The 14,821-nt window shown below is 37.1% G+C and overlaps 1 protein-coding gene across 1 annotated transcript in view; it reads right to left on the reverse strand.

Annotated features, from left to right (window-relative positions):
* LOC127572558 (protein shortage in chiasmata 1 ortholog-like) overlaps nucleotides 1-14,821 on the reverse strand; it is a 72,336-nt gene that overhangs the window by 18,612 nt on the left and 38,903 nt on the right. The window contains exons 3-6 of the mRNA XM_052019951.1: nucleotides 9,502-9,664; nucleotides 9,102-9,204; nucleotides 6,685-6,838; nucleotides 5,433-5,549 (exon numbers count right to left, since the gene is read on the reverse strand). Of these exons, the coding sequence (XP_051875911.1) occupies nucleotides 5,433-5,549; nucleotides 6,685-6,838; nucleotides 9,102-9,204; nucleotides 9,502-9,664 (537 nt within the window). The remainder of the gene's footprint in view (nucleotides 1-5,432; nucleotides 5,550-6,684; nucleotides 6,839-9,101; nucleotides 9,205-9,501; nucleotides 9,665-14,821) is intronic.

Raw genomic sequence — 14,821 nt, forward strand, 5'->3', positions numbered from 1 at the left:
TTTAATTCAATTCAATCATTTCAGTTAAATAACACTGTCAAAAGTTAATTTTTTCTTTTCTTTTCCAGTTCTGAATATGATGAGTCACACTTAGCTAAAAACCTCCAACTGGAATGCTCAAAGCACTGGAGAAGTCTCACCAATGCTGCCTCCATAAAATCTTTCAAATTTACTAAACAAGAGGCAAATCAACAAGCATCAAGCCTGATCACACTCAACCAGCTACACCATCTGCAACAGACATTCTACTCCGAGCTCCATCATTGCCAGTGAATTCCAACAGGACAGAGAAAATGCTATAAGGACATTCTCAAAGCATACTTGGAAAATAGATCACCTCTTCAAAGGAATCCTTGACCCATGATCACTCAAATCATGGAGAAGCATCTCGGAACATCTACTGCACCGAGCACTTTAAGTCTTTCCAATGGGAATATGTAGAGCCCAAACACAAAAAGCAGAGGGAACATAGAACAATCAAAACAACTCAGCCACCTACCCCAACTGTGGCAAAGTCTGCGGATTCTGCATTGAATTCATTAGTCACCACAGAACTGTAATGGAAGCATAGTTATCTTCAATCCTGAGGGACAACCCAACAACATAAATGCTTCATACCTAAAATAACCTTAAATATTAACTCTGTTTCTCTCTCCACATCTGCTCTCTGACCTGCTGAGTATTTCTAACATTTTCTGTTTTTGCTTCATGAATGAGCATGCACAATGAGCACTGATATCTGATTTGCTCTGGAGACCATCATTGCTGAGGTTAAGAGTCTTTTCCCAATATCCCCATGAAAATACATTTTCACCTTGACGATCACCCTGCTCATTTCATCCCCAAAGAACCCTAATATATCTGTCAAGTACCATTTTCCTTTCAGTAAAGCATGTTGTCACTTGATTATGTTAATATCCTCTAAATATCCTGCCACAACTCACTTAATAATGAATTCCAGCAATTTCCTAATGACTGGCATCTAGTTTCCTGCTTTTTCTCCCCTTTACTGAATAGACATGTTAAATTTGTGGTTTTCTGATCCACTAGAACTTTTCCAGAATCTACTGAGTTTTGGAAGTTCACTTAATCCATTCACTAGGTTTACAGCTATTTCCTTTAATATTCTACAATGCTGACCACCAGGCCCAAGGGACTTCCGGCCTTTAGCAACATTAGTTTTCTGAGAATCCTTTTTTGATCAGTGAATCTTTGCTCCATTTAACAATTCCACACTTCGCTTGTTACCTTTTCCATTAATTCACATCCATCTGCCACCTGTTACAATTCATCTGCCACCTGCTAGTTATAAAGTCCTCAAGCAGTTTTCTTTTTTGTGCTTGTGCTTCTAATAAGCTACTTTGTCAATTTAGACTCTGCAAAGTGGAAGGTGGTAGGGATAGGTCCAGTTCCGGTACTTCTTTTCAACTCACCAGGGCTCTCAGTTCTTGTGTTTTCTTTAAAGATACCAGGGATGTGCTCCCTTTAAACTAACCAACACCTCTGTTCCTTTGCTCCTTTTAAACTCACCTGGTTTTGTTTTGCATGCTCCCTTTTAACTCACCGGGACCCTGTTTCCCCTATTCCTGTTAAACTTACCAGCTTCATTTGGACATTTATTATTCTACTGTGCAACATCCAAAAAAAAATAGTGAATTAAAAGTGCATGGAGTATTGCATATTGCATTGCATATTGTATTGCATATTCCAGAAAATCTGCTAATCCAGCACTGTTTAAATGCTGAGTGTGCCTGATTACTAGTTTTACTATATCACACTATACCCGAAGAGTTTCAGGCCAAATATCCACACCAATATTAAAACCATCCATTTCCACTTCCATTAAATTGCCTGATTTTAATCACACTCCCTTGATGGCTTTATCTTCAGCTGCCTTTGATTTGATTTCCAGAATCCACTCCCTAAACCTCTTAGGTTCTGCTTAAAACCTAATTATTTGACTTAGCTTTGATTATCAGAATTAATTTTTCCTTATGTAATCTGGGTTAAATTTTGCTTGAAAAAAATTCTACTTTGGAACATATTAAAGCTGCTATGCATATGTAAATTGTTACTGAGGCCATGTACAGCAGGACAAGTTGTTAAAAGAGAGGAACAGAAAGAGGAATGAATTCTCAACAGGAGGTCACATCTGCAGAATGTCTATCCAGCACAAATCTATTGAGTATAAATTGAAATGATGTGATGCCCTAGAAGCCCCTTTATACATTGGTATCTAAATCCATGGTAGTAAACTGAGAATTCATGGCAGCTACCTGAGCTTCCACTGTAATATAAAGCAATGGAAGCTAAAACATTGGCCATCAGACTCTGCATCATGGTTAACTCCATAGGTGTATTGATAATCATAATTACCAGTTCTAAGGTGGAAAGGAGACACAAGGGATTACATATGCTGAAATCTGGAGTGAAAAAACAAACTGCTTGAGGAACTCAGTGGGTCAGGCAGCACCTGTAGAGAGAAACGGACAGTTGACGAGTTTGTACTTGTGCTTCTTAAAGGCCTGGTGACTTTAACGGGAGCACAAGAACCAGGAGCCCTGGTGAGCTGGAAAGGAACACAGGAACTGCACTTATTCCTCCAGCAGTTTGCTTTTTGCCCCAGGTGGGAAGGATGAGCTTCAAGCTCTAGACACAGCCCTGTGCCAAAGGTACTGAATACATTCATGTTCCTTGACAGTAAGCTATCCAGCAGGCTTCCCCAGATACAAACAATTGGGTTCATATACCCATTAACTTTCTTCTGAAGTGTGATCCTTCAGTGTCCTCATCTGACTCCTCTGCAGAAGTGTGATTTTGCCATTCAGCAAGCTGGCACTTGTTCAACCCTATCCTCTGCCCAGCCTTCAGTGCAGTACAAATATCCACTCTAACTTATCCTTCAAATTACATGGCATTTCAGTATCTGTGCGGATGCCAGTGAATGTGAAATTGAGTGAGAGAGCATCTGTACTTTTTATGGCTCTTTCTGCGCTGCCAAGTTCCAGTTCTTCAATATCTGAAATGAAAAAAGGACAAGGGCACAGTTGCAGCTAGTGAAGTAAGAATATAAAATACACATTTACACCATCTGCAGAAGAAATTGCAAGACAAGTGAAAAGTGGGACGGAAAATTAGATATGGAGAAATTCTCACCTTCAGTTGTCCTAGCTTGGATGAACTTAGTATCATCATTTCCCTTAATAGCCACACCATCTCCTCCACAGGATCTAAACATCCAGGCACCTCACTGCTATCCATTAATTCCTACTGTTTCCTGTTATGTGCCACCTTATCCTGCAAGGAATAAAGCTGTAACAATGGATATTATGCAAAATGTTTGTGTGAGGTATTTCTGAAAGTTGAATAGTTGCCAGTGTGTGCAAGCTTTGCGATGTGGGTGGGAGATTTACCATTTAAGAAATAAAAGTGAGGCTAGACATGTGATTGATGGAGATTGTTGGTGGGCGAGATATGTTGGTGTGGTAAGTTAAGAAGTGGATGAAGTTATTAGGATATGGTATTTGAAAGTGCATGTTTTGAACTCAACAACTTGTAAAGTTTTAAAAATCCTTCCTGTGCCACATTCAGATCCTCAGGGGAACTTCTTTGTCATTGCCTTCTATGTATGTTATGGATCTCCACCCCTCTAAGATACGGAACACCTCTCTCTCTTGCCACATCCTCCATAAAGACCTGAAGTGCAACATCCATACATTTTACTATAGCTTTCTCTTACGGTTAACCATTACTAATTCTTCCACAGGGCAATATTCTGAATGATCTTAGCAGTTACAATACACCTGGCATTTAAAAGGTCAAGGCGGACTTTAAGTTGTCCAAGTTACCTTTATGTAGCACTTAACAATTATAATATAGGGCCTCCTAGTGAAGTGGCATGGGAATTGTTGGATGCTTGCAGAAATCACGCAAAGGCAACACTGCACAAAGTTGGGGTCTTGCCTTAGATGCAATAAACAGGCATCAGTTAATTGCACCTCATGATTCCTACATCTGTTTTAAGGAACCAATCAAATTAACTGTCTTTTTTGAATTCATTTTAAGAAATATATGGTTTTTATTTATTTATAAATAAATGCAGGAGCTAAATTAATCTACATAGTTTCTTGTTCCTTTTAACTTTTTGAATTTCAAACTGATCATTTTCAAACTCACCCTATAATTCAGAAGGAAGCCCAGAAAAAAGTTAACTAAATTTCCCTAATTTTTACTGTCTGAGTAAGCAAAATTAAAAAGGAAGTGCAGTGTACAAAAGCAGCCACACAATTTTTTTTTGAATCAATTCCTTCCAGCCTGCAAATGAAAAACAACTTGTAACACTACTGAATCAAAAATCAAACTGCTGGAGCAACCCAATGGGTTTACTTGACCCGCTAAGCAGCTCTGGCAGTTTGTTTTTTGCTCCAGATTCTAGCATCTGCAGTCTCTTGTGTCTGCAACACCACTGACGTAAAGCCAATACACATATTCAAAACGCAGTTGTATTTTGAACCATTGATTTTATAATTAGAATAACTGCCACATATACAATTCTAGATAAAATATTTTGTTTTTGTGAATGAAGTGCATATCAGTGTTTAACAGTGCCTGGAATTTGGTACTGGTATCGGTTTATTATTGTCACTTGTACCGTGGTACAATGAAAAACTTGTCTTGCACACCGATCCTACAGGTCAATTCATTACACAGTGCAGTTACGTTGAGTTAGTACAGAGTGCATTTATGTGTACAGGTAAAAACAATAACAGTACAGAGTAAAGTGTCACGGCTACAGAGAAAGGGCAGTGCAATAAGGTGCAAGGTCACAACAAGGTAGATCATGAGGTCAGAGTCCATCTCATCGTATAAGGGAACCATTCAATAGTCTTATCACAGTGGGGTAGAAGCTGTCCTTAAGTATGGTGATACGTGCCCTCAGGCTCCTGTATCTTCTACATTTCTTTAAAATAAACTGAAGATTGAATTACTTGGTGCTTTGGTGGGCCAAGAAGTGCATCTTGGGATGATTCATGAAGAAGTACATTTTACCATAATTATTATTTTTAAACTATTCAGAAACCTGTAGCAAATCAATCAGAGTCCATAAGAATGAATCAATTTCTTAAATCCAACCAATATAAATTATCCAGAATATGTTACAAAAATTAGAATGTGATACCTTCCATTTGGTTTAATTAATAAAGGTAAAATATAATAAAGCTTAAAAAAGGGCCCTAGTTAGTTTAAAGGGAACAGCGGAAACAGAACCCAGAGAGTTTAGAAGGAGTGTGGAAAGTGAGGTCTGGAGAGTTTGAAGGGAGCAAAGGGAATGGGGGTCCTGGTAAGTTTAAAATATTTGCTGCCAACTAACTTAAACTTTCAATTTATAAAAATATACTGTTTCAGATAAAGACAATATAAAACAACATTACCTGGATCACTAATGTCTGCAGTGAATTCATTGGCCTCATTCTTATTTTCATTCAATGAACTCATAGTTTCACAACATTCAAATGTTTCTAAGTTTAGCATATATTTATCTTTGAAATCTATGGGAAGAAAAGTAAATTTGAATGATGAAACCATTTATCAATCATAATTCAGTCTTTTTCTATAGAATGGGACTACAGTTTAGGTTTCTATGTCATGCTAATTGGAGGATACAATATTTTCCCTCCCCTAATGTAATTTTTGCAAATGTTTTTCCATACTATCTGTATATACCAGGCACGTTAAATAAAGTGGCACATGATTATTAACCACTAAAACACATAACCTTCAGCCAACAAGACAAAATTATACAATAAAAACAGAAAATACTGGAAATATTTCCACCTGAAACATTAATTCTGTTTCTCTTCCCACAGATGCAGCCTGACCTGCTGTGTATTTCAAGCATTTTCTCTTTTTATTTTAGATTTCCAACATCTGCAGTTCTCTTCATCTTCACAAAATTATACAATATGCATTATTTTTGTTTTGACATAATTTGAGGATACTGGAAATATATCAGATTTTGTTTTCTCCTTGATATTTAAGTATTCATTTCAAAATAAAAACAGCAGGTAAATTAATCTTTTCTTGCCAGTTTCCCTTTCTCAACGTTCTCGCTTCTTCTCCAAAATATGGAGTTACACAGAGCAGGGTACAGCATCTTGCATGTGACCATCATTTTTGTGTGTGCCTTGACTGAAGGCATCAGTACTCTGTTATACTGCAATGGAAATCATAAGCAAGCCTAATTCTGACCTCAAGCAATATCCATAAACAAGTACTTCCAGCAAACAGATCAAGAATAAGAAACATAGACAATTTTCTTCTTCATAACTCAGATAATTTAGTCCTGACTCAGCAGTTCTTAATTAAGTGGGGTAGTTAATTTGCAACACCAGGTGAGCATCATTATATTAAGTTCACCAGATGAGGTTTGTGCATTTTGCACACCCCTTAGTAAAACACAAAAATTGAATCAGGATCCAATATACATCATAGATTACACATGCACCCATCTACTGAGGGGAGAACTATTCACAATTTCCATGGCTACTTCAAAATCAGAAAAGCCTCAACATGGTTAGGACTAGATGAGTAACAACTGCATGGTGATGTTTGGTGACATGGCTGCTAGGGCTTACTGATAAATAAAACATTAACAAGACTAAAATTGCTCTGTATGCAACGTACCACTGTTTATAACATTTTTACATGAATCAACATTTGTCACATCTTCTGTTGTCAATGGTAAAAGCGATTTAACTTCTGAAAGTGGTGAGAAGCCTTTAGTCCAACTTAAATCCACTGTACTGCTGATAGTCAGTTCAACAGGTAACATCAGAGACTGTCAAAAAGTACATTGTTACATTTTTATTTTCCTCCATTCAATTTTTAACATCATTTTCAAAGAAGAAACAGGCTAATCCTTATTCCCCATTGGATTCAACTGTCAGAATATTACTTGATAGTAATTCAGAATAATAACTTCTAATTATTTCTTCTACACAAATAAGTTTAACCAGAATGTTTTAAAAATGTGACTGTCACCATCTCTACTTTACCCTTTTTTTGCATTCTTCCTTCCATCCCAAATAACCATTTTCTTATGCTCAACATCCTTTCCCCCTTCCTCCTAATGCCTCCAATTTATGACTCATGCCTCCCATCCCTCACTATTGTTTCTCCATTTGCTTTCTCCCCCAACTTCAAATGCCTTTGAACCCTGTGATTTTTACCTCTAACTCTTTCTAATATTTCCAACCCAGGCTAAATCTCTCTTTAACTAGCCATCTACCCACCACTTTAAGACAGAAAAAGAGATACAGTAACCCTGAAAGATGAAGAAAATAAGCAGAGATTAATAATAAAAATTACTAAAAGAAAATAAAAACAAATATAAAGCAGATCAAAAAGAGAATAATTGCACAATAATCTGGTTTATTTACATGAAAGGGAAATTACAATTGATGCCAGGACACGTAGATTTTGTAAAATATTTGCAAATGTTCCAAATGCTCTCGTCCAGTTGACAGTGACAATTTCTGACAATCTCTTGTTCAATTTTCTGCAAGGCTTTTTCCTAATCAAGAGAGGGCAGCAATGCACAAGAAGTTCTCTCATAGAATACCATGAGTGTTCTCCCAATACTTATTCCCAACTAACACTCAGATATTCTGGTCATCATTGCTACATTGTGGGGCCTTGCTTTGTGCAGATTGTCTGCCAAGTTAGTTTCCTACATTAGTGTCTATACTTAGAAAGTAATTAATTGACTATGAAGAGCTGTGGGACTCTGAGGCTGCGAAAGCTGCAGTTTAAATTCAAATCAGACTTCCTTCCACAGACCCTTTTGCTTCCACTCTTACAATCACCCTCTTTCTTGACATATCTGTCCATGTTCCTTGCCAACCAGCTCCAGGTCACAGCCACTGCTATGTTCCTCCACACCAACAGCAAGTTAAAAATGCCATATGCCAAGTCAAACTACAAGACCTTGGGAACAGACAATATTCCTGCCGTAATTACAAAATACAGTAGCGGGAATTTCAGTCACAAATGTATAACCTTACTGTCGACAAATGTAAAGAGGATATGACAGGCAACCTTAGAAACACCATAATTGTGACCATCTTCAAGAAAGGAGACAATCCAAATGTGGTAGCTACAAAGGACTGTACCCACTGTTTGCCACAGGGAGAATCATATTCACACATCTCGTATCTCTCATACTTCATTTGGCTGATAGAGTCTATGCTGGCTTGTAGAGAAAGACCATCAATCCTATTCCTCCATTTATTTCACCCTCCTCAAATTTGTCTGACCACAAAAAATTAATCTCCATTAGCTTCATGATGGTATACAAACCACGATCCTAACCAGCAGGCCCACAACAGAACTAATCTCGTTGTACATCGCTGTCAAGCAAGGCAGCGTCATCACCCCAATGTTCTTTCAATCTTTTTTGCTGCAATGATATAACTCAACTCCAACAGCTTCTTGCCTTTGGTGGAACTAATCTACAGGACTTGTGTTGAAAGTATCTCATATCTCCTCCACTCCAGAACCAAGGCCACCCTAACCTCAGTAGCCAAGCTGCACTATGCAGATAACACTTGTAAACATTCAGAGGCTGAGCTCTGATCGTCAACTCATTCACTGATGTTTAGGAAGGATTGGCTTTACACTGAACATTTGCCCCATATCTGTTACAGCAGTCAGGTGCAAAAGGAGTGATTCTAGTTAGAGGTAGGACTTGGCTATCTTGCTGAGTAGCATCCAATACCACTGTTATTACAAATCCTGCAATTCTGCATCCCTCTCCTACACATACACACAATCCTTCTGTAGGGGGACAGGACACAGAACTCTGCTCAGCTAGGGATAGAGGTAGAAAAGATAAGAGAGACAGATGCAAGAGTCAGAAAGACAAGGACCATCAGAAACATTTTTCCCTACCTTTTGTGCTTACATATAATAAGCAATACTTAAATGATTACAATACTAGGCTGATTGTTAAGAGAACTGGGTGTTTTCTTCCAGCAATGCTAAACTCCCAACTCCCAATGAAAGCAAATTCCAGTTGTATTCATATTTAAATACTATTGTACCTCATCATCCAACTGTGTAAATGGCTTGTAATCTTCCTTAATCAAAAGCTTTTCAGTTGCTTTGGCAGTAATATCCTTCTGTGAGGGATAGCGCATGCAGGAGCTGAAATAAAACACCATATGGTCAAAACTAGAAAACGCCAGACATATTACTTTTAATTGGTAACCATTTTGCATCACAAAAGGAACATTAAGCATATAGGTCTAGGCCTAGAAGTTGGAGTTCACCCACTTTTGGGTATGCTAAACGTGTACAGTGTATAATGTTAACATCCTCTCGGATTTCCTGAATAAAACTGTAAAATTGAGCAAAAATAAGTTTTAAATTACTTTTTTTTTGCACTTTAAGTAATCAACTTAAACTGTAATTCTTAACTTCCACATAGAAGTATTTTTTTACCTGAAAAACATTGCCTCAGTCAAAGGTTCTCCTTCAGAATTTACAAATGTGTCTTTCAGGGTAATTACTTTCAATCTGCAACTGAGATTATGCAATTTGGGCAGCTGTATGTGAAACTCTGACAGGTAATCTGCAAACACTATTTCATCATGCAGAAAAAAATCTGAAAAGAAAATTAAATGTAATTTACACGCAACAGCAATTTTGAACAGAATTTCAACAGAAAAGCATCAGATCTTTAAGTCACATTTCTATTTAACAAAATACAAGTTAATCAAATTTAGGAATGCCCAAAGCAAATGACTTGATGACTCACACCATTAAATGTTCCTTACATTACTGCTTCCTAAAATATGTAAATTATTTTTCTTGTAGTTCTAATTATTTTTAAAATCATACTTATTAGTCCTTCAAGAAATTTTCCCTTTGCTCTGCCTTCTCAATTTCTTTCCAAGATGACAAAATTTCTGTTCAAAGTATTTTGGTTGCAACTAGCAGAATAGTTAAGAATGCAACAGTGAATATGATGTACTCACACATTTAGAAGGCCTTTGATAATGTGTCACAAGGGATTAGTAAACAATATAAGAGCACATTAGGGGTAATATACTGACAGACTGAAGATGGCTAATGGACCAAATTTTTGGGTTGGGAGGCTATAACTAGTAGGGTACCACAGGGATCAGGGCTGAGCCCTCCTGTTTACAATGTAAATCAATGATCCAATGAAAGTACTAAGTAAAATGTATTCAAGTTCACTGATGACGGATGCTCCAGAAAGGGTTCAAGGGGATATAGACAAGTTAAGTGAATGGGCAAGGACATGGCATAATGTGAACAAATATAAATCATTCACATTGGTAGAAAAGAAATAGAATATCAGCATATTTTTGAATGATGACAGATTGAAAAGTATTAGTATTCAGAGGAACCTGCACGTCCGTGTATGCAAATCATTTAAAGTTAACATGCAGCTACAGCAAGCAATTAGGAAGGCAAAGAGTTTAGTATGCTTGCCTTTATTTCAGAATTATTTGAGTACAGGGATAAGGGCACCTTACTGCAATTATTTAAGTGCTGGTGAAACCAGAGTGAGAATGTGTACAGGTCTGTTCTTCCGAAGCAAGGATATACTTGCAATAGAGGGAGCGCAATGAAGAGTCATCAACTTGACTCTTGGAATGGAGGAATGGTCCTGTGGGGAAAGATAAGAAGATTGAGTCTATCCTATTGAAATATAGGAAATTCTTTTGAGGGTAGATGCTAGGATGATGGCTTTCCTGCCTGGAGTCTCTAGAACAAGGAGTCACAAAATAAGGGTTTGGCCATTCATCCAGAGAGGAGTGAATCTTTAAAATTCTCTACCCAAGGGGACTATGAAGGCTCAGTTATTTAATATATTCAAGACGATGATCAATAGATTTTTGGATATTAGGAGAATCAGAAGATATGGGTTAGTACAGGAAGATGACGCAGATATAAAAAATCATACTCAATGGCGGAGCGGGCTAAGAGGCAGAATAGCCAACTCTGGCTTCCATTTCTTATGCTTCAATGTATTAAATTAAAGCCCAAAGCAATCAAGAGTCATGTACAAGTTTAAAGTAGATGCTTGAGTGGGGATGAGGCAAGTTGTCTGGAAGTTATGTAGCACACATAAATAAGAGAAAGAAGCAAGAGATGACAATTCAAGTTAATGAGATTCAACTAAAACATTAACTGATTCTCTCTCCACAGATGCTGCCTATTCTGCTGAGTATTTTCAACACGTTCTGTTTTTATTCCTGTTTTCCAGACATTCAGCCACACCCCCACTCACAGTATTTTGCTTTTGCATTAGAAAAAAATTGTCTTAATGATTCAGGAAAATTACCATTAAGAGAATACTGTGTTTGGAAAATACAATGGTGTAAATAATTGGTTGGGAGAGTGAACATGATCAGGACCACAAGTGTTTTGGAGTCTAGGTATATGACAGGGAGAAGAGGGGAGGTTGGTTGGAGGTAGTGGGAGGGAGTAGTGCAGAGTGGGAAACAAATTCAGTAGGGCAATAGTCTGAGAGCATTTCAGTATAGAAATACCTGGGGAAATACTCAAGTACTCTGAAGGCTTGTTAAGGTGAATTGGGATGATTGAGAAACATGGGTTCAAGTTAATAAACAACTGTTAAAAGCGGTGGCTGACTCCAGTCAGAAGGGAGCAGGAATCCATCAGTAATGAGAAGTAGAGGACCTCAAATCACTTGGGAGGATGGGATCTGAAGCCAGTAAAAGGAATAAAGCACTCGTAAAATTAACACACGAGGGAGTCTTCGAGGGGCAGAAGCGGTTTGCCAGTGCGCAAAAGAGAAATGAAATTCTGAGAGATTCAGGAGGTATTACAAAACTTCACTTGCCAAGAATCCCAAATTATATTAGGAATCAGGTATAGGTGAACAATTCCAGGAAATCTACAAACTATAGGAAGACAGTTTCTAAAAAATATGATTGGGATTATTTAGTTCATCTGGGATAAATGTGGCAATAGTTGATTGGGCTAAATAAGTTGCTTCTGTTCTGTAATTTCTATTTACTCCAGCATTTATCCTTTGAAATACCAAAATAGCTCTGAAGAGACTTATGGACATATATACTTGAGCAGTGACAAATGGAGATAAACCTCCCTCTGATAAGTGCTTTGTTATTCATCCTCCTCTGCACTCTCAAATTCTTTGACAGCAAGCACAATTTTCAAAAATATCCATTCTCTATGTTGGGCTTGCTTTCATTGAGAAAGTAAAACTAAAAGAACAGTATATAGATACTTACGTGGCTAGGGAAAGAGTTGTAGTTTGATATCAAGATCATCAGTCCATTCCATGCTTTGGGTGAAGCAGTGTCAATGAATCTAATGCCAATTAAAATGAGTGCTGCAGGACAAGTTTTCACTCTGTGGTCAGTCATAATTTGGACTATTTTTCATATTTCACATGGAGTAGGTGGTCACATCTTCCCTCAACAACTGATATTTTTCATGCAAGGTTAAAGACTGAAATTTCATTGCTTGGGTCAGTTACCAAATTGTGGTTTGTGATGTTTGTGATCAGCTAAGAGACATGCTATCAAAAAGTGTATATTCTGCAAATAACAAATATTTTTACAGTTTACTTTTAAAACAACAGTATGCTTTACTGGCAAATTCTTATTTAATCATTCATTTGTAGGATTTTGAGTATGTTCCAGTAGGGTTTGCAGTATTTCAGATGGATTCATGGGGGGTTTTAAGGTCCTTTGACTTTGGGATGCTTTGTCAGTCAGTGGTATTCTTGAAGAAGGAATGTTTCCCTGTGGGCATCAAGAAGTTCAACGTGGGCTAGAACAGGAAACTATTCAAGCTATTAGTCTCAATATTCAAGAGGTGATCCTCCCAGCTTTCTGGAGATGAATACGCAGCAGTAGACCAATTTGAGATAATCTGCTGCTGTGTAGATCAGGGCAAATGAAAAGAGTGTGTAGCACGTTGGCTCTACTGTTCAGGTGGTACTCACCATTTCCCTGTGAGATTCACTCGTGTTTTGACTTTAGCTCCAATATTCTGGAGGTCACAAGGTCAAGTGTGGTGTCAAGATATTTTGGTGTTGGGTTTTGGGTAAGTTGCCAGCCATAGAACTAGATATGAAATTCTCCCCTGGCTTTCAAGCTGTTCAAATGGAAGACTGAAACAGCAGACTTGGCAGCATTTGGTCAATGTCTCCATTTTCTCAATGGGTTTCCAGAGAATATTCTCATAGCAAAGTGGAACACTAAAAGGAACAAAACCTATTTCAAAGTGCAAACAAATAAACACTTTGCTGTTATTTGCAGAATCCTGAGATATTTGTCATTATGATTGAAAGCCAGGCAGGGAGGTATTTTGGATTTTGCATAAAATATAAAGGGGGAGTGATGAAGTTGTACTCTGGTTCAACTGTTAAGAAATTCAAGAGAGTAAAACTTTCCCTTAATTTGTAAAACTGTTAAAATTTGCAAGAGGTTCATGCAAACCAGAAATGCAAGGCTTTAAACATTGACCACTGCCAGTGTGATATGAGCAGGCTTGTGCATTCAGCATATCATCAACATTCATACTTAGCACCATATTTTTTGCCTACCCCAACTACACAAGAGCAGCCAGTTTTATACACATTAACCACCATGAGGATAAAAGCGATGAATGGCTGAAATTTCTTCTGCAAATAAGCAATATTTTTACAGTTTATTTTTAAAACAGTAGTATGCTTTACTGGCAAATTCTTATCTAAGCAGCTGGGAAATATGCTTTGTGAATGAGCTATGTGTGAATGGTGTATTTAATGAGCTGGAACTTGCAGTATTAAAATTATTTGTTCTTTTGTATTACATATTTTTAAATTGAACTGTACCCTAATGTCAGGTTTTCAGTTTTTGAATCATAAATCTATATTATTTAAGTCACCCAATAATGTACTGCACTCGTGTAATATGGAAAATGAAGTTTTTAAAGTTAAGAGAATTTTTTTAAACAAACAATACCAAAGAAACACTTTTTCCCCCACAAACCTATCAGTTTCAAGCATTGTTAAATTTTTTTTTAAAATATGCTGAACCTATGATGCTTTGAACAAAATATCACACATGGAAAGGCCTACAAAATAATTTCTTTTACATTGATAAAACTCCACTGAAATCCATTTTTTAATTCAAATATGCTTCGGAATGCAACCTTTAAAATGTAGATATCAGGTACAGAACAGTGACCAACCACATTTGTTTGTGGACAATCAACAGAATATCCTAACGACTGATATGACTGGTTAACTTGGGGTTGTAGAGGAGGGGAGAACTAGATTAGTAAAAATATGGGTGGAAACAGACAACTTTGAACATGCAGATATTATTTATTGTCATTTTTAATTCAGTTGCCAATTTTATAAAAAGCTAGTTAATACATTATTCTCAAGCTTTTTTTAAACAATCAATATCCAATCAAGCCAAACATTGATAATTAAAATACTGTCATCAGAACCAAAAAGAAAAACTGAAAAATTAAAGCTCTTAGCCTGACAGTTCAGCAGAGAAAATTAAATATATTTTCCCACAGATTACATTATAACTAGTAGAACATTTTAAAGTCCACCTGGCAGAAAACATTAAGCTGCTACTACACATTTAAAACACATTCCACTCAAAGCAATGGGAATTTAGGTTGCAGAATAAATATAACACAGCAAATGAGAAAGTCAGAAACAAATGTGACACCAGTTTCAAAGTTTAGTTTTAGACATATTAACTGTGCCCTCAAGAGTTGCTTTTGCCCACCCCTC

Source organism: Pristis pectinata, chromosome 7, assembly GCF_009764475.1.
Source record: "Pristis pectinata isolate sPriPec2 chromosome 7, sPriPec2.1.pri, whole genome shotgun sequence".
Classification (NCBI taxonomy): Eukaryota; Metazoa; Chordata; class Chondrichthyes; order Rhinopristiformes; family Pristidae; genus Pristis; species Pristis pectinata.